General features: G+C 39.9%; 1 protein-coding gene across 1 annotated transcript in view; it reads left to right on the top strand.

Annotated features, from left to right (window-relative positions):
- The window catches only part of ARNT2 (aryl hydrocarbon receptor nuclear translocator 2), a 104,726-nt gene that overhangs the window by 23,329 nt on the left and 60,490 nt on the right, over positions 1-20,907 (top strand). The window contains exons 2-5 of the mRNA XM_074917141.1: positions 2,018-2,129; positions 8,403-8,450; positions 14,263-14,476; positions 16,641-16,854. Coding sequence (XP_074773242.1) covers positions 2,018-2,129; positions 8,403-8,450; positions 14,263-14,476; positions 16,641-16,854 — 588 coding nt within the window. The remainder of the gene's footprint in view (positions 1-2,017; positions 2,130-8,402; positions 8,451-14,262; positions 14,477-16,640; positions 16,855-20,907) is intronic.

Below are 20,907 nucleotides of genomic sequence, written 5' to 3'. Positions count from 1 at the left end.
TTGTCAGTGGTGAGAGCAAGGCACCTACAGAAAGAGGTTTACTCAACCTATTTTCGATGTGCCTCTAAGTGTGGGATGCACAGTAGTGCAAGGATGGTGCTTTGTTTCCCTTCTAGTGATCTGTAAAGTTACCTTACATAATGAGCTTTGACTTTCAGACTTTTAAGAGTAGATGAATCCAACCCTTTGCCTATTACTATCTTTGTTTTAGATTGAGGAAAATGAGCTTACAAGAATTTCTCATCACAATTACAAATGCGGTATTGTTTTTACTCTTAAAATACAGCTCAGAGTTGATCTGAAATTGTTTCTCAATTACTACTTTAAAAAAATCTGATCCCCTTGATGATCTATACTGAAATGTGTGTCTGAGTGAGAGGGACACTTTGCAAGTAGATTTATTATGGTTTTTACCATCTGCTTTAATAAATGAGTGAGCAGAGCATTTCAGAATGACCTTCGGTTCTATCCATGAAATGTGAGCTTGGGTGTTCCAAGTGAATTATTGGCATTAGACTGCTAAGAGTACTTACTCTGGAAATAGTGATTTACCAGTTGTCTGGATGCCCATGCCTTTATTTGTATGGAGATATGCTAATGTTCATTAATGTAGTGTTTCCACCTAGCAGCAGCTTTAGACACAGTGGATCTTTCTGTGCTGTGGTGTTGCAAGCAGAGGTCTCATTGTTTGTCCTTGCACACTTCATTGAAAAATATTAGATGAGTACTTTGTTGCTTTTTAGTTGAAAAAGAGTTAATAAAGTAAATGTACTAGAAGAAATTCATGGAATCAGTGAATAGATAAAATGTTATTATTTGAAATGCATAATGTTGCATAATGTATTTATAAAAAGTGTGGCAGAGATGAAGTGCTCTCCAGACATAATGAAAGAACATGGATTCCTGTTTCCATAATTGAAGTTATTTTCTATTCACCTGTCGGGGGAAAAAATAGCTGGATTTTTTAACAGATTTGCTTTCCATCAGTAAATATACTTATCTGGAGCTCCAGATACTCCGCCAAGTTTTAAAAAAAAAAAAGTTGAAAGGAGGATGAATTTTCTTTCAAGATAATTAAATGTTGTGACTGTAGATTTTCATTTCAGAGTGAGTAAAGTATATCTGCATTAAAAAAGTTTTAATTGCTTACATAGTTTACAAGGGTTGCACAGAAGCAAAACATGCTTAACCCATGGGATAGAAGAAAAGGGTATAAATAAATTACATTCCACTTTTCTTTTTTGAAGTGTAAGGAACTGTTATTAACAGGTTGTAAAAGTACTTGCCATTAGCGGTCTGAAAAGTGTTGTGTAAGGTGTGCTCTTGCTTTTCCTCAGATCAAAGTTTTGAGGTTTGAAGCTCTCATTAACCTGTGGCTATACCCAGAGCACTGGCAGAGGAATGAGTATCAGCCTGGATTTCAGCCTTGGTTCTGCTCTGCAAGGCACCACACAAATACAGGAGGGCTTGGAGCTCTGCTGAGTTCAGAGTTCCTCTGAATGCCACCAGAATATAAATAATTAAAAAACAGGGTCACCTGATAATTCGTCCCTGCTCTAAACTCTTGACCTTACTGGAAAACCGAGAAGTTTTTGAAGTTTTATTTTTCTTGGTATGCTGGTACCACGATCCACAGGTCCCTTTGCCTTGGGAATTCAGCTTTGCTTTTCTCTATAGGGCAGTTCAACTATTGTGAAAGGTTGTTGGCCTTCATCTGACAGCCCCTGTGAGAAGTAAAATTAGAACCATTAGGTAAATTGAAATACAGAGGTGTTTCAGGTGTACAGGTATCACATACCTGTGATTCTCTTTGTCTCCCAAGGCACCTGTAATGGCTCTTCTAAGGGAGCTGTGAATCTGCTGGTCTTTGATAGGAGAGCTTTACTTTTCCTTAGAAATAAAAAGGAAAGCTTATTTTTTGAAATTTCTCGAATGTTGTCATCACAGTTTTCTGCTTGAAGGTAATGGATTAAAGAATTTTCCCCCTCCTGTCCCTTTCCCTACTTCTCCATTACAGAAATGGCATCAGATATTCCTGGCTCGGTGGCCTTGCCGGTGGCACCAATGGCAAGTGGACAAGTAAGAATGGCAGGATCCATGCCTTCCAGAGGAGGAAAGCGCCGCTCTGGGTAAGCCATTTCTTCTTTTTTTGTCTTAGGTCTGACACTGGAAATGACTGGTATTGAAAAACTGAAAATGTACCTGTATATGTGCGGGTTTATTATGTAACGTTTATGTAGGTAAAGGACATTTTGGTATTAGTCACTGATGGTTTGTTTTTCTCTTCGATGTATCTACTCTTCCTGCAAGATCAAACTTGCTGATAAGTGTATTGTTTGTTCTTTTGCATGCTTTAAAAGACTTTTAGGTTTGGCAAAGCATCCAGAAACGGAGTTTGGATCCTGTGGCTGTTGTACATGTAATGAATGCATATTGCCTGCATCTATTTAATCCCAAACGGATTTATCATGTGAATAAAGGCAGAGAGATGAGTTCTTACTTGCACATGCAGACTTATCCAACTTCATCTGAAGTTTGAACTTTGAATCTCTCATTTAGAAACCTTCTGTTAAAAATGTTTTCTTTATAATCCCAGGTACAGAAATAGCACAAGCAATCGTTCTTCAGAGATTGTGGTCTACGATATTCTAGGTCTCACTGGAAATGCAGCACAGTCTGCCTTTGGGAGAAAGAAGTCTCAATCAAGTTCAGCCCTTGCACTAGCTTGGGGGCTCTGCTAAAGATGTAAATTTGTTTTATCCAACTTCAGAAGTTCGTGTGGTATAGGGATAGTTTTTCCACATTAGATTGCTCGGTGGCAACTGATACTAATCCTCTATGTTAGAAGAAAACTGTAGCAAGAGCTGCAGAAGTGCAGAAAACTACTCTCCAGCATTGACAGAAAACTCCTGTTTTTATCAAAGGCTGATCACAAGTAATAGTCTTTAGGTGATGCTTCCTTAGAGATATCTGATCTGAGGTTGATTAGTCTTATATTTAGACCTAACTATGACAGGCTTAACAGGATTGATAGCGTAAAATCTTCACTGATGGACACTTAAGGAGAAGACACTATTCCTTGTGAGAGCTACTGTAGGATTGTTCACCAAGGTACAGTGCCAGTTTTAGGTGTCTGCTCAAGTAACGGTGTGGGAGTGTCAGTCCTGGAATGAATTGAGAAGGGAGAAGGCAGACCTTGCCTTGGACGTGGAGCTAAGTTGGTGTGATATGAACACTCAGGGTGGTTGTTCTGAGGGGAGGTCTTCGGACAGGGCAATCTGGAGACTTATCATTGCTGAATGTGCTTCATATGCTGAGCTAACTGCGTGAAACTGGTCTGAGAAGCTCCTGAAATCTGTCTTTGACAGGCATCACATTTTTATTTTGAAACTGTTCAATGAAAAAGCCTTTTCAAACTTGCACTCAAAAGAGAAAACAAAGCGTTAACGTTTCATTGCTATATAATGTATATCACTTTTTGTACTTTTGAATTGCAGGATAGTTGATCTCTTTTTTTTTTTTTTTTGATCGTAAACCATGTCAACTGTGAATACCAGTTTGCAAATTACTGTTACCAAAGCGTTGATGCTGCTGATTGTGAAATCTTCTGACTATATTAAATACTGACTTCATATTAATTGAATGCTATGCTTTAACTGTTGCATTTTAAGTATCATCATCTATTTGTGAGAAAGTGGAGTGGGGGGAGGGTGGGAGGAACATAAAATCAAATTATTTTAAATGTATTTAACATGCAAATCCAGTGAGTAAGTTAGTATAGATTTGCTGTTATACCCAGATGGTGGTATTTTATCTGTGCACCATAGCTCTGAACTAATAGCTCTTCTGCAAGCCTGAGCTGAGGGTGCTTTTTTTTGCCTTTTTTTTTTCTTTTTTTTTTTTGTTGTTCAGTATGTATGTGTTCAGACCTTGAGGGGAAGAATGCCTGCTGTGTCTAATTCCTCCTAGCTTCTCTTTGAACAAAGTTGCAACTAACACTTGGTCCTTTCATTACTGTCCTGGTGATACATCTTTGTACACCTAAATCCTTGGGCATTTTAGAAATGAATGCTTTGTGTCAAACATAAAGGAATGTAGCTAGTGAACACAGTCATCTTTTCCAGCTTCGGTTATCTCTGAAAATTGTTTCTTTTCTCATAATTGCTGAGGCAAGCTGGCAGAATAATTGCTGTATGGACTTGAATGTAGATCAGTTCAAACTCATTGGTTATCCAGAAGGTGTTTCTGCCGTGTAGGCATTCAGCTTCATTGACAGCCCAGAAAAATATTTTTCCTTTCTATAAATTACACCAAGTACTTTATAGAAAAAAGTGACAGCTTAAGATAATGTACTGCAGTGGTCGATGACTACCTTAGATTAATGTAATGTCAGTTCTTTATTTAATGTGGTTTTTCTTTAGGCTTTGCTGTATTAGGGGATATGGGTTTTTTTCACCTTCCGAACTTCTCTGTACTTGGGGAGGGAGTATTGGTAGGGTTTTTCGGTTGGTTGTTTTACAGTTGCATTCTTTTGTTTCAGTTAAGCATATACTCTTTTTTCTCTGACCCAGAACTGTGATCTGGGGAGGTATGGGGAGGAAGAGACCTCAGCCCATCAGCCTCTCTCCCTGGTTGTACCCCCCCCCCCCCCCCCGATATTGCACCAAACAAAAGGCTGTGGTACAGATCCCCATCTGCCTCACATCTGCATCGGCTTTTGATCATTCCTGCCTGCCTCCTTCCTACGCTGTATAATCATGGCAAGCCATCTTTTGACATTTCTTGGGAATTTTACATAGTAATTTTGTTGCAGTGTTCAAATCCTCTCCCATCTCAATTTTTTAACCTGTGCAGGACCACCTTATTGGAGGTTTTGTTGTGGGTTTTTTTGTATGAAAATGTTTCTAATTAAAAATAAATATTTTTTTAAAGTATTTTTGTCATTATGGTTATTTATGGTACCCACACATCTTTTGAGGAAAATATATTTTAATAAGTACCTCATACATTAGGCCGTTTCGTGATTGACATGAACAGTATAAAAGAGGAAAAAAAGATTTATGCTGTCTCTTCAAAACAAAAGAGCATAGTGCAGCTTTTTTTTAAAGTCTCTTTTTAATGGGAATTTTAAATGAAGATAAAAGATACTCTTTCTGAAACTTCTGGAATGATGTCATTTGTCTTCGAGGCTGCTTCTGCTGTTTTGCTAATGTGCAATACCGTCTATCTAAACAGGAGATCTTATCTGTCAGGGTATGAGGAGTTTGTTGGAATGTTGTGTTTTATGTGTTCTGCTAAAGGTTACAACTGATTCCCTATCTTTCACTGCACTTTGCTGTAAAGCAGGCATCGTGGTTCAGGCAGGACATTGGAATCAATAACTTCTATACCTGAGGATTTTTTTTTCATGTTTTGAAAGGGTTTTTTTCATTTTGCACAGTGAAATGTGAAATTAGGAATTGTGTTTATTAACAAAGATAGAATAGAGATACATTTGCTGTTGTATTTTTACAAGTATTGACATTTTTAGTGAACTTTATGTTCAATTTATTATTTTTTTATGATCCTGCATTTGGAATAAAGTCAAGGTTTTTAAGTAGTTTAATAAAGGAAAGATAATTCTTTAAAGATTTAGCCTGCTACGGTCTGGTATTGCACCCTAAGCACTCAGATTCTGCTGTGATGAGCCCACTATAAACGTGGTAGGTATTACCTATGGATATTAACCCATCAAGATCTTCTAAGATGAGAAGCTGATATCCAGCCATCTGGATAAATAGGTGTGTTAGTCCCACTTATTGCTTTGGAAGTAGATATACAGCGTGGGCAACAGGACAAAGCCTTAACTGTCATCAGCTTCTCTGTAATTGTCTGCATTATATTCCAGTAATAATAAACCAGACTAAATGTAGTAGAGCTAATGTTTGATGGTGGGGGGAAAATCCATCTCTTAGCACTCAGCTGAAGTATTTGGCTGGAAGCTAAGAAAATCTACCAGGGCACGGGATCTCAGTGTATTGGAGGGTAAGGAAAGGAGTTACAAAATTAATCCATCCCAAATTAAAGCAGCGTTCTATTAAATCCCTAAGAAAAGGCTTTTCCCCATGGACATATATATTTCCTGCATCCCTTTTCTCCCTGAGTTTGAAACTGGAGCATTCTCTCAGTTGTGTTTCAATCGCCACTGCAACTATAGAAGGATATGCCTGATGTGATGCTTTTGTGAGTGGTTTAAGGTGGAGCCAGCCCAGTGCTGGCCAGAGTGTGCCCTCTGCTTGTAAGCAAACAGCTCTCTAACTTCGACTTTCACATTTTCAGTGTAGGTAGAAACGTTGCAATTGAACTAACTCAGGAGTTTGGTCTGGAATGTCACCTACAGACACATTATTATATGTGGGAAGAAGAAGGTAGGTAAGAGGAGACCTTCGGCTAGGTGATAACGAGGAAATTTTAAATTGCTGGGAGTATCGTATGTGCAGCAGGTCTGGGGAAATGCAGGCTGCTGGTGCCAGGGCTGAGGGCCACCTTTGGCCAGCTGGGTCCTGGCTCAGGAGCCAGGGTGCTGGCCGCTGGATGTCGGTGGTGTTCCGCGCAAGGCAGCGGGGACGTCACTGACTTTGAAACGAGATTTGGTGATAATTAGGTGAGCGAAAAGATAATTTATAGTGAAAATGATGATTGCATCAAACTTAACCAAATTAAACGCACATCTTTTCTTAAGACTCTTTGGGGAAAATGGTTTTCTCTCTGCTTCCTCCAGAAATGAATAATCACTATTACCATCTGGAAAATATTACTGTGACTTTTCTAATACCATATCCAATTCCTGTGCTTATTTGCTGCCCTTGTTCTGATTGTACATAGATTGCTGTGACTCAGACACATCTTTTATAGACCAGTCTGTCTTGATTATCAGAATTAGGAAGCAAGGCAGTATTGCTGGACTGGCACTTGTACTTTTCTATGCTGATGCAGTTTTAGACAGTGTTTTTACATCGTTGTTCCCACATTCTGAACATACAAATCTGAATTTTTACTCGGTAGGAGTTTCTTTTAATACTGAGATAAATGTTATTGTCACTTTGCAGGGTTTATGCCTTTAGTATGACTTATATCTGTTGTTAATATGAAGAGTGTTAGAGATGTGGAATCTGTGATTGTATGAAGTTTTATTACACTGAAATGTTAGAAAGCTTAGTGTTAAAGAAACCCAACAAAATTGTTTGTAAAACAAAACTATGTTTTTGTATCTACACAGATTACATCTAAGTGACTGATCGAGGTCTGTATATCATACTAATGTTATCTTCTTATTAAAATAAATACACCAATGCAAAAATTGTATATGCTAATTTTATATCAGCTTGGTTCTTAGTCTACCTTAATGACAGAGTCACCCCATTATAATTGGGATATATATTTGTTCACCTCTTTAAAGGTATAAAAATGTATAAAATTCTGTGGAAATTATACTATTGCATCACTTTGTGACAACTGAATATCAATGAGGAGGAGACAGTCACACTGCCTAACATAAAAAAGTAATTCAGGTGGCTAATTTAGGAAGTCAATCTACCTAGTATGTCTGTGTAAGAGGTGAAGAAAGAAGTTCTTGCTTTTTGTGGCTCCCTGGAGGAGCCCAACTGGAGGGCTGGGATTCGGCTCAAGGAAGAGCTCATCTCTTCTGCTGACTTAAGAAGAAAGTCTGGGACATAAACCACGTAAGTGTAGGTGCACGGTAGATCCATAGGTCATTTTAGTAATGATCACAGGAATACCACAGAATAGTTGCTATCCGCAGACTGGTTGGTGATTTGTGTGAAATGATTGGTAATAGAGGGCAAGTCTAAAGAATGTACCACGGTTACAATCAATAGCAGTGACGTAGATAATCCTCTTAGCAGGGAGGCTGGCAGTTTATTCTGCTCTACCTCTAACATGCTTTCTTTAGGCTGGGGCAAAAATAGTGGCCTGGTGTTTATTATGCATACAGCTTTAGAGCTTTATTTTCTTTAGCCTTGATTTCAGTTCTCTAACATAGAGTCCCCACTGATTTCTGTAAACTTTTATCAGGCCTCAGAGATAACTACTTCTGACCTTCTCACAAGAACTGCATTTATTTAGTATTTCTTTTTATTTGTTAATTTTAACAGTGCAGATTGCTGTGGAGAAGAGCAATGATTTATTACTCTTATTTTTTTAAAACTTTGTATTCTTTGTATTCCTGGCAGCTGATGAGCTACTTTTAGGTGGTCTGGAGAATATGAGCAAGACTGGAATCTACAGTCGTAAACACCTCCAGTCAAAATATAAATCAAAAAAGGCTGAGAACCACTGGCTTGAATGTTCCTATCACCATTGCCAGCATCATGATTACTGATTTGGAAATCTTGCTTTTACAGAATGGACTTCGATGATGAAGATGGGGAGGGGCCCAGCAAATTTTCAAGGTGAGCATTTGCAAAGAGTTGACTAAATCGCGGACTTCTTTCAGTGCAGAAAGACAGCTGTCTTGCTATTGATGTTTTAAAGTCAATATAAATATGGCCAAAGAACTTGCCAACAACTTGACCTGAATTTTAGTTACTGTTTGTATCAGCATCCTCTGCAAATTAGGCATCCTGGCAGAAATCTGCCTAATGTAGTTATTGGCTTGTAGAGTTGACAGTGTGTGTGTGTCATAATTTTGCTCTGCAGTTATGTCAGATGAGACAATTTGTGATTTTTACCTTATTATTTCAACTGCTGTAGATGAACTTTGGTTCGATGTTGCTGAAGTTGTCTTTCTGCCACTGAAAATGAACTTTGTTTTGAATTTCCTTCAGATGTTAAGTGCTTGTTAAGACAATATGACAGATTATAGAGGTGTGGATTGTTTTCTTAAGATTAAAGCTCATTATGTACCATTAGGTGTAACTGAATAGTAAAAATCACCAAAATAAATGTTAATTAACATGAAATACTCTAGACTAGAAATAAAAACAAACATTAAAGCATCATTGCCATTTTTTCACTTTTCCGTTTTTTTTTTTTCTGGTCACACTGTTTGCATTTTTTCGTTAGAAACCAAGCAGCTACAGTGAGGGGTAGATACTTTGAGGCCCGCAGATAACTGCTAATTATCCAGATTGTAACTGCAGCTCTATAGCAGCAGCCATGTTGAAACACAGCTGTCACGTAGGATTTTAACAAGATCTTTCTAGTCAGTCTGAAAGATAAGTATGTTGAAGCTGTGTCGTAACAGCGTATCACAACCTGCTGGACAAGACCAGCAGCACCCCTGTTTAGCTGATGTCATTTACAGAAAGGATATTCCAGTCTCTGGTGTTACAGCTGGTGGTCTGAGGGATAGCCCTGGTGTTTGCTAGAAGATACATGTTAAGGGAACAAGGTTTGTGATGAATGTGACCTGATCTGTGCCTGCATAAGCGCCAGGATTTCCATGCACGCTGGTGCACGTGGGTTGGTCTCTCTCCATCCTGGCTTCAGCCTTTCAAAGTTTTGTGGTGGGGAGAGCCAATAGTTCCATTATTTTTATTGGAGAGGTATGCTGCGCTGTGCTTAGACTCAGTTGATTTCAGATGTCAGATCAAAATCGGATATTTAAATCTTAAATGCTCCAACCCCCTCCAGATTGTTCTGCTTATAGAGAGTACAGAAAAACAGTGCAGGGACACCTGGGGCCACGTTCAGACATCTTCTAGTTGTGCCTTCCTTTTAGGACTTTTTCTTTCTCCAAATTGCTTACGTGACTGACTCCTAGCTTGTCTCGGTCAAAATGATTTGGTTAGCAAAGCACTGCTGTTTAAATGTTCAAGCTAACCCAGCTGGCTCTGACTGAAGTGCCTGAGGAAACACGCACGCGGGGAGGTCAGCTCAGAGAGTGGAAGGGAGAAAACAGTGCTTGGAGGCAATACTACCCTCAGCCCAGCCAGGCGAGCAGACAAGCCCCAAGCTAGTGGCAGCCCAGGAGGTAGTGGTGTTAGTACGGTACTCCACGTGAGTTAACACACCTTGCTTCTCAGGGACTTCCAGGCCAGCTCAGGTACCTCTGCATGCCATCTCATCGTCCCGTGGAGGCGTATGCATGTACTTCTCACCTAACGGCATGTGGCCATTCCTCATTGAATCTCTTTTTGTTTCAAAATTTTTTGGGGCTTGGTCTGTTCTCTGGGCAGTCAAGTGGAATGAAGTGATGTTTTCACTTGAATGTTTTGAGGGTGCTGGCGTTAAACACAACAAAGAAATACAGCTCAAGTCTTGCTTAAGCTTTGTCTTCAGCGTTTGAATGAGTCTTAATGAGGAAGGAAAATATGAAACCTCATAGACGAACTTGCGCAGTTGGGGTACTTAAAATTAGTTTTAACTCATTTGAGGAGGAAAAAAAGTTCACTGTTAGTTTTTTAGAAGAGAAGATGCTTAACTGTGCTGCGTTACTTTGTTAGCTAATACATGGGACCTTCATAGGTTGTCTGTTGTAATAAATTACATCATTTTGAAAAGGCATTAATTCTAATACAAAATCTCCCTTGACTATTCTTGAGCAGTAAAACTCTTCAGTTCTAGAAAAGCTGTTAGCCTTATTTTTGTGTTTTCTAAACCTACAGTTTCTGTTTTGGAACAAACAATTTGATTTGTCCAAAAGTAAGATCTTTTTTAAACAAATGCATCTTTTGGTAACTATGCTAGCAAAATCTAATCTCAAATGATTAGTATGTTTTTAGGAAAGGGAAAGGAGGAGCAGCATGTCATTTTTTGGTGAAATGTCACCTTGCTGCCTGTCTCTGGGACTGTACTTCAGAAACAGTGAAACTTTAATCCCACGAGGCAGAAGTCCCATTGTTCTGGATTTCCTCCATAAAGTTGCTGCCAATACACTGCCAATACACACACTGCACATACCTGTTTGGGCATCTAACTTCTGTTGATTTGGGTAGGAATGAGATACCTCATTACTTCTAGGGATTTAAACCAGGTTTGATTTCACTTCTATCTATCCAGCAGTTTCATCTGCCTGACTGACTTTTGCCAGTCTTCCCAACAGACGGTAGAGTGTCTGTACCTACTAGAGCTTTTATCTGAACGCATCCTTATATAATGTCTTGCACTTAATCGCGTGTCTCTGCCCTCCCATGTTATCTGTAGACCATCAGTGCCCTCTGCTGAATGGAGTGAGTTGTGGTTGCAATCTGGAAAATGATAGAGCTCTTTCACTTCCAACACAGGATGAATACTTCATGGGCTGCTGTCTCTAAAAGCTCAGTGGTGTTTTCTGTAATGGTGCTGGTTGTTAAGTTTTCCAAGCAATGAGTGTACGTCAGAGTGTTTGCATAAATCCACTGAAATGTGTCTCCAACTTTTCTGAATATATAAATGAAGCTTTTGAATCGGCATGGCTTGGAAGTTTCATCTGACTCTACGTTTTCTTTGCTTTATTGTTCTCATGCCCTCATTTTTCTTCCTGTTGTATGTAATAGTTTGCAGTTGTGAACCTCTTTGTGCTGTGTTGACTGTCATGCAGTGCATAACCCTTGTAGATTTACTTACTATCTTTTGTTTCTAGGTATGATGGTGATCAAATCTCTGGTGATAAGGAAAAGTTTGCAAGGTAGGCGTGTTCTGTAGAGCTCTTCTGCTGAGAGAAAAGAGGGGGATGTTCGTGTCCAAAAAATCTCAGTACGTGTGCCTTAGCTTAGAGAGCTGGTTATTTTGTTTCTAGGTGGGACGATGATCAAAGTACTGCTGACACAGAAAGGATGGCCAGGTAGGAAAAAGGAAAATCAAATATGGTTTGCCCCCATTTTTATTTTATATAATGCTGTTCTGACTGATCAAAAGTCAGGAGGGCTGGCTGATCCAAATACTAACACTGGTCCTAAGTGGGTTTGGATCAGCTCCTGCAGTCTCCCAAAATCTAACATCCCTCCAAAATTTCCATATAAAAACTAAGTTAGAAGTGGCAGAAGTAGGACATGGTTCTGTATACATGTCTATGAATGCCAGGGTTCCTAGGGCAGACACATTTGGAAGAGGAGCACATCCCCTCTTTTTCTTTTAAGGGTTTAAATTTGAACAAGTTTCAGGAAAGTTTCAGGGTTTTGTTTGCTTGAGTGTTTTCATGGCCAGTTCATTAACATACTATTACTTTTTAGCTTTTATAATCATAAATGAAACAGACTGTTGGATATTCATTTCTTTCTTCTCAGAAAGTTTTGCAATCTCTTTGTTTACTCTTTATAATGGTTGTTATCAGTGTTCAGGAGTATTAAAATACTTTAGTGGCAGACAATGTAAAATGTATGTGGCAGACAGTGTAATAATGTATTTATAAATGTAAAATATATGTTGAATATGTGTGTTGTTTGTCTCTCTTTTCTTGATCACCATTTCTGTGAAAATGCTGAGCTCAGAGCAAGATTTCATCATGTGAAAATGCATTTTTCTTCCCCTTGTCCGTATTTATCTGCATGTATGTGCTGACATGTACACACGCGTGCTCTTATGTACATGTGCAGTCACACAGGCTGTTCTGCTTGTGTATGTGTATACGATCCAGCTCCCAGGGGCACTGTTCTACATCTGGGCAGACCCACGCAGAGGCTGTTTATCAGCTATTTGAAATGGAAAGGTTCACTATTACGGTGTAATAGATAGTTAAGTAGATAGTGACCTTAACCAAGGAACTGGCTGTAATTTAGTGAACAGCCGTGGGCTGTCACTGCAGGGACCCATAGCTGGATTTCCTGAATATCAGATAGTAAGAACAGACATCAGTAGGAATAATAACTCTGCACGTAGCTTTAACAAGTGGTATTTGTGGAGAGAGTGCCTCGTGCATATAACACCTATATGTGCAGGGGCAGGATCACATTGTCAAGCAGGGCAAGCCCCTGCGTTCCTCTGCTGCAGGAAGCAGCATACTACAGTTTGGATTTTTTCCTGTGTTTTAATAAAAGGCTCCGTTATTAAATCTGGCCAAAAAGTGTGCCAAAGCCCAGCGTCTGCTTTCATGATCAGTCTTCGTTAATGGTCAGCTTCAAAGAATGTTGCAGTTTCTTTTAATGTTGTGTTATCATACCGGTCAATGCTGGTGGACTCTCCGAGTGATCACCTTTCACATCTTGTTGGATCAGCCAGCGATCCCACAAGAAAATGCCATGCACAGCTCATTGAAATCAGTGGAAGATGCTGCTTTGACATCTGAAGCATCATGTACCTGTCGTGTACTTGTATTTAGCTGCCACCTGACAGGTACAGTATGGAATAAATAAGCGCTAGGCACTGAAGTATTCTAGGTCCATTTGGACCATTTCAGATCTATATATTGGTGTAATTCATTAATAGTGGTCAAGCAGTAGTGATTTATAGTATGGGAAAACTCAGATCTTCAGTTCTGAAAGATTTTGGTGACTATCCATTTTGAGAATTCTCAAATTTGACTTGCCACCTCAGTCATATGTTTGCTGTAAAGGATGAGAACATTGGAGCTCAGCTGAAGTGGGGCAGCATCAAGTACTGTCATTGTTATTTCCTTGCTGTGCTAGATTGTTCTTGAACATAAATTCTGATCTATGTCTGACAAGCCAGATGTTTACTTGCTGTCTTTCATACTCATTTTATTTGTTTTCTGGTTGGGTTTTTTATGTGTTCTTATACCATATATGGTCCCAGCCTGCAGCCTGATCCTGTAGGCATGTAGGGTCTCCCTACAGGGATGCGGGACGTTACACACACCATTACAGGACTGGAGATCTGTGTTGTCATTGAGTTGGGTTATTTGTAAGTCAGTGCTGATGCTTACTGCTGACCTGATCCAGCTGTTAGTGAGAGGTTTCCTCTAAAAGAGACGTTTCATAAGCAGATCCAACACCTTGAGGACTGGAAGCTGTGAGATGCATCACAGCAAATTAAGGAGTTTGGGTGGAGTTGGCAGTTCCTCACGTCTCTATTTCATTTTTTGTCCTTAAACCAAAGGAGATTAAACTGGTTAAGAGATGAAAGCCACAAGCCAATAGCTAGAAATATGGGTTCTTTTCACAGCTATGGGCAAATCATATTTATCCTTCTGTGGCCTGGATTTTCTGTCTATAAACTGAAAAAAACCTGTGGGATAATAGTGCTTAGCTTTGTAAAGCACTTTTCTCTCTTGGGGTGAAAACAGCAAAACAACTGTGAAGTATTATGATTTGTTACCTCCAATGGAAATTCTTACACTGATCATGTCTGCTTTTCTGTTGGTTTGGTGTTTCTTTAAATGTTCAGGGAGAATCATAGTGAAATTGAGAGACGCAGGAGAAATAAGATGACGCAATACATCACCGAACTCTCCGATATGGTACCCACTTGTAGCGCATTGGCTCGTAAGCCTGACAAGTTGACAATTCTTCGGATGGCCGTTTCACACATGAAATCAATGAGGGGCACTGGAAACAAATCTACTGATGGAGCTTACAAGCCTTCATTTCTTACAGAACAGGTAGATTTTTTTCAAATGTCTGTTTTCTCTGGTTTGTGGTCTTAAACAATGTGAGTGAATGCTGAGAGGGAATAGGGTCTCAGCTTGATCCTTCCCTGTTGTGTAGTAACTGGTACAAGCCACATATCCAAGGTGTGAATAGAGACAATTTTTTGTCAATGTTTGGTCTTGATTTTAACCTTATGACAAATCTTTCTCTTCAAAGCAGCAAAATGGACACTCTTATCATTGAGGTCTGTCCATCTGAAAAGCAAGTCACTTGCTGCCTTTCATCACTGGAAAGGAATTTTCACCTCCAGAACCGGCTTCTTCCCATCCTAACAAAGATTTGCTAAAATAGGTAAAAATTATTTTGGAAGGACCTGCCTCTCCCTCCTGGGTTTAGAGGAAGGTTAAAAACATTGTTTAGTCTTAATGCCTAAGTTGCCAGCAGCTGAACTAGGCAGAGATGAATCCCATCTGTACTGGCTGAGTTACTTCCTTGGTTCCATTTTCTGTGGAAGGAAGATGCATCCAGTGCTCAAAAGAAAACTGTGTTTAACTGAGTGCACTGAAAATTCCTACCACCTTCATTGTTTTTGAAGTCCTTTGGGTGTAATGTGCATTTTTGTGGTCTGAACGATTTAAGCACTTACACATGTAAGTTATGGCTAGAGGCGATACTTCTTTCTATTAGAGAAACAGCAGCTGCTGCTGACCTCTCAGTGTTCATGTCTTTACTTATTCTGGCTTTCCTGAAGTGTGTTTCTGGAGGGACTGTGCCATTCAGCTGGTTGTTGGTAGGGCACCCTAGTCACTTCTCATTGCAGCTTTTTCCGTTGTGTGAAGGTTGTTTGGGTTTTTTTAACCTTGCAGAATGACAAGAGTTTATCTTAATCTTTGTTAATAATGTGTGCAAAACAGGTCTCTTTATCCTCTGTATAGTGCAGCTAGCTATGCAATGAGGATTTTTAATTTAGTAAGTGGTTCAGAATTGATGTGCTTTCTCTACAATAAAGTGGCAGAAGTTGAGGGTCTGTTAAGTGTTTCTTCAGATGAGTTATCCATTTCTTTAGTAGAATTTTCCAGATAGTGATCCTCATTTTACCAGCTAATACCTGCCACTTGCACACCAGTCATGCTGAGCTGTCTAACCCAGAATGGGACTCAGATCATCCAGAGCTCTCTGTCTGGGTTCCAGATGCGGTATCTTAGCAAGTTCTGATGGTCACTGGAGCCATTAAGCAAAAGCTGCTTGAGCTTGTTTCCCAGGAACTGCAGTGATAGTTATCAGCCTTTCCCATGAGAGGTTTTCAAGCTCTGTTAAGCAAAAGTAGCATTTCAAACACCTGTTTGCATGTGCAATTCAAGGTACTGAGTGTCTAGACCCAGTGCCTGCAAGCAAGGGACAGAAATGCCTTGCTTTAAAGGCCTGTGGCCCCCCTTCCAATCCCCAGGTGGTGTGTGGGTGTCTCAGGACAGAAGTACCCAGGATGATGAGCAAGGTACTGTGTAAAGAAAAGGCCAAAGACAGAGGTGTTCCAGACCCTTTGGATCTCTGAAGCTTCATATTCACAGGCTGGAAAAGAAAAGCAAGAAGTGATACAACCTTGTTGTGTACTGGCTCAGGCCCCCTCATGGGAGGGGAGGCTGGGGATTCCCGTCCCTGTTCCCATTACACTTTCTGTCTTTTATCCATTGACACTTTCATTTACAAACAGAGCTCGTCCTGAGGGGAAGAAGGAAAAAACCAAACCAGAAAGACTTGTTGGTTTCTTTCCAGTTAAATTATTCAGGTCATTTAATTAAGGGATGAGTTTGCCATATGAGTTATAGCTGTTCGTTTCCTCTGTCTGTACTCTTAAATAACTTTTTTTTTTTTCCTAAATGTTAGATGCCTATCACACAATATACGGTTAGTTTTAGTTAATTTTCCTAAAGTGCATTGTGATCACCAGATGAAAGACAATAAAGGAAAACAAAGCGTTGTTTGTTATTAAGATCAGCAATTGATGGTTTGCTGCAAGTTTCGTTGTGGTATTATATCAATACTGCAGTGAAAATTTCTGCCTGGGTTGTGATCAGCTACTAAGATGGCGAGAAAACCATATTCTTTGGCAGTGACAGGTGTGTTATTTAATTCCTTTTTCTTGCTGGCATTCTAATCAAATCCTTTCTTTGGAAGGAGCTGAAGCATCTTATCCTGGAGGCTGCAGATGGGTTCCTGTTTGTAGTTGCAGCTGAGACAGGGAGAGTGATCTACGTATCAGATTCTGTGACTCCCGTGCTGAACCAGCCGCAGTCTGAATGGTTTGGCAGCACTTTGTATGAACAGGTTCATCCAGACGACGTGGAAAAGCTGCGAGAGCAACTATGTACATCTGAAAACTCTATGACAGGTCAGATATGTCCAATGTATGGTTCTGGGTGTTAGGGATCCCTGCAGAGTTTTCCTGACATTCAAAATGCCTGGTTTAAAAATCTCATAAAAATGAAATTCAGCAAGATTAAACTGCATTTTCTTGCAGGCAGTACAGCAATATAAATCTTCATTTGCATGATTAAATTTTGCTTCATATTTGTTTGACTTCAGTCAAACCACCTTCATGTAGCTCTGCATTCAAACTTCTGCCTTGGGAAGGTTTGGAATCTCGATTGTTTTCAGGTTTGGTCTGGAAATTGAGATTGTTTTCCTTTCATCCCCAATGAACTTCTGACTTCTTTACAAATATGTGTTTCTTTAGGGCAGTGTTTGTTTTGAAGGCAAAAATCATACTTCAGACTTTTCCATTTTCATAAAAGTTCCTTGTGGTTTGCTAACGGGAATCCTGGGGAAAAAAATCCAGTGTTTGGCAGCTGAAAACCTATTGCATTTTAAATGGGAGGCTTGCTCTTATAGCAGCGGTGTAAGTAACCTGTAAGTTGACTACCTATCATTTTGCGCATAAAACTAAACCATATTCATATATTCGGTAAAACTCTGGCTTTTACAGTTACTCATGCTCATGACTGCCGATAGGAAACTACCCATGTCTTTAACAGGATATGTGTATGTTAGAGCTATAAGAATTAGCTAAATCCTGTTTTAACTCAAACTTGGCAAGAAGGAAACCCAGCTTCTCTTTTTATTCTTCCACGTAGTATGTTTATAGCTGAAGGAAAAAAGCTAGGGAGGAATACTTATAACAAAATATTGATCCATGCAAAAATCACATAATTTCTCTTTGCTTTAGTAATTCAAAATTCTGACCTGGTTTGCTGGAAGTTTTGTTGTGTTTCATAACTCAAAGGACAGTGATCCAGTTTTGAGTGAACCTGCACACTGTTTACAGCTTCCATGTCAAAACAGTGCCAAATTCATGATTTCCTGTGGTTTGAATGTGATGTGGTTTTGGCAGAGCTTTCATGTATTCAAATTGGAAACTCAAAGCAAAATTCTGTGGTGAAAATCCAGATGGATCGAAACCAAGTGTACAGTTAGGGGAACCTGTGCAGAGCAAAACAGCTGAGTTTCGTACCATGAGACTTGCAAAAGAGGATAACCTCTGGTTTTATCATGTAGCATGTAATATGTTTTAACATACATGCCGTCTTCCTTCAAGAAGCAGTGATTGGAGAGCCTTAGTGAACAGTCGTGTTTTGACTTCCAAAAGTGCTCAGTTATGGGGCTTAACCTCCTCAAACTAGAGCAGGACTAGATAAACAGAGCTCTTCTGAAAACCCAACTATTTTTTCACGTTTTAACTATGTGCCTTTCTTTTACGCTGAATTCATCTGTAGCCAAGTGGAAAGAGAAGTTCAAATAATAGTATTTATAGGGCTAAATCTTTTCCCTGTCTGATTCTTTTGAAGTTGTTGGATTGACACAGAAGGCCTGTAAATCTGCTGTACATGGACAGCTGAATGTTTTCCCAGTGTGAGGAAGGCATCAGCCTGTTTAGAGCCAGGGTAGCCTGCTTAGCTACACTCCCTAAGGTGCAGAGGCAGGCTGGATGTAGAAAGGTGCTTTTTAGGGTCTGGAGAGCGTGTATAGCACTTGTTTGGAACCGTTACAATTAAGAACTGTATGTAATTGGTCCTGACGATATGGGGCACGTTGTGTGAGTTTTCCTTTACAAAGTTATTGTGGTTAGATGTACAGTGCGCTTTGGGGGCCAGCTGAACATCTCACAAGCCATAAACACAATCACCATTCTGCTTCTGAATCGAGCACAGATGTAAAGTTGCATGTACATCATCTCTCATAAGATCATCACAGAACAGATTTTTAAGGTGTCTGCTGCGTTCTTCTAGCTTTTTAATAAAATTGGTGTAAAGCAAGTGACATCATAATATAGTCATGCTGTTTGAGTAGTTTTCTTTTAGAGATGTGACCGGTGAAGTAGATTTAGTTAGTGTCCTAGTAGTTTTGACAGTCTGTGGAGCTTATAGATAAACAGGGAGCTGTAGATTTGTTATATTAAACGTGCATATCCTTGACCTTGTAAGGTACCGTTAAAGAAGAGAAGCAGTCTTCTATAAGGACTATCAGGCCAGCATCAATTTGCTTATAAGCAGCATGCAGCAGGACTTCAGCAGCATCACCCTCACTCCTTTGAGATACCTTTCTGGGAGCAAGGTGATTCTAGAGTCCCTGTAACACAATCCTACTGAGAGTAGCAGCTTTGTAACGGGTAGGAATAAAATGAAATATTGCAGTGAACAGAAATAATGGGTGCCTTAGTGACATCTTAAAAGAAGTAAAGTAGTCAAATGCCTACTTCAGGCGCTTAAGTCAGTGTTTATCAAACCATCTGGGCAGCCCCCAAGTCTCGCTTGGCTTTCCAGAGTTATGTTTCATGCAGAACAAAGGGCAATGCAGAGCTTGAAAGAGATGCAAACCACAAGCCAGCCAGCTGCGTTTGACATTTTTCCTGCTCAAAGTGAAGTTCACTGCAGACAGCAGGAAAATCCTCATCTTTTAGTGACCTCTGGCTGTTGAGCACAGGATCTGATTAGGGAAAAGAAGAGATTTGCAGGTGAAAGTGTAATGATATGTTATGGTTTTTAATTTTGCTCTCTTCCTCATCTTCTCAGGATCCATTTTCTTAACCCTGTAACCTCCTCTTTCAGCCCTTGAAGTGGGGAAGCAATGACAGTATCTTAACAAAGAAACTTCACTTGCCTTGCATCAGATCAGAGCAGTGTTCTTTGGTTGTATTTGTTTGTCCTGCTACAAGCGCTGAGCATTAGCTCTGCATTGCTGGGGTTTTCCCAGCACCTCTTAGCAATCCTGCTACCCAGAGACACTGCTCCAGACCCTGAGGACCTGGGAGGCTGCCACTGCCAAAGGGGAGCGACAGAGAACAAGCCGGTGGAGAAAGCAGGCTCCCTCTCACATTTCTGCCCCCAGGAATAAGACTGGGACTGGGCCTGTGGTTGCATGAGCAGTTTTTTGGCAGTCACAGCAGCTTATGCAATCTTCACCTCATCTCACCCTCTCCTCCTTTGGCATGTATGTGGTACTACAGTGAGTCACATCAAGGGGGCTGACCCAGCTGAAAGCTAGGCTAAGCAAAAAAAAACCCCTTGTTTTTGGTAGAGACAGCTCTTCCACCCACCTTACCATAAGGTTGCTTGAACTCTTGTGTTAACACCAAGGAGAAGTGGGAAGTGAAGAGTTAAGGGTAAGGAGACGACAGGACTTCAGGAGCAGTAAAAGCATATGCCAAATTGAAGTGGCTGTTTAACTGTGCCCTAAACCATGTAGTGTGTTTGGGGAGTTAATTGCTTGCTCTATTTTTAACTCTCAGGATATGGGGAAGGATGGATAGTTTCTATTCCTTTTTTTTTTTTTTTTTTTTTTATCCTTGGAGATTTTATTCCCTGGAAATGGAACAATTGTCTGCTTGTTTATTGTACATTAATTGCTAACACATTGTAGCAACAGGAAAGCTGAACTGTGAAGTATATGTAGAGTTTGAAATGCTCTAGAAAAGACAACAGCTGAGACTTCATGACAGCAACAAAATAGTGCTCCCAAGAAGTCTTTACATGCGTCATGGGCATACTTAATCACAATGGGGCAGATATTCAGACCAATAATTTATTTTCCCTCTTTGTTCTTGGAAATCTGCAGATGGGAAAACAAATCACTTCAAATATGGATGAAGATCAGATCCCACAGTAGGATCCATTAGTAAAGGCCTCTTTGCCCTTAGGATTCAGATCAAACTTGATGGATGTTGGGTTCAGATGCAGGTTCAGAGTTGGAAGTTGTGAAGGGCTGACTAACACACAGCACGGTGGAATCCTAATGCAAGCAAGAGCCTCTGAGCAGTCACAGACAACAAATTTCTGATGTTGCAGAGAACAGACAGAACTTAGGTTTAAGTGCAAAGAAAAACAGCTTTTGAAGAATACCTCTGCTACATTTACCCTTCAAAAAATGACTGAGCAAGTACTGTGGTAGA

This window comes from Athene noctua, chromosome 13 (genome assembly GCF_965140245.1).
Source record: "Athene noctua chromosome 13, bAthNoc1.hap1.1, whole genome shotgun sequence".
NCBI lineage: Eukaryota > Metazoa > Chordata > Aves > Strigiformes > Strigidae > Athene > Athene noctua.
This window is presented reverse-complemented; position numbering and strand designations above follow the sequence as displayed.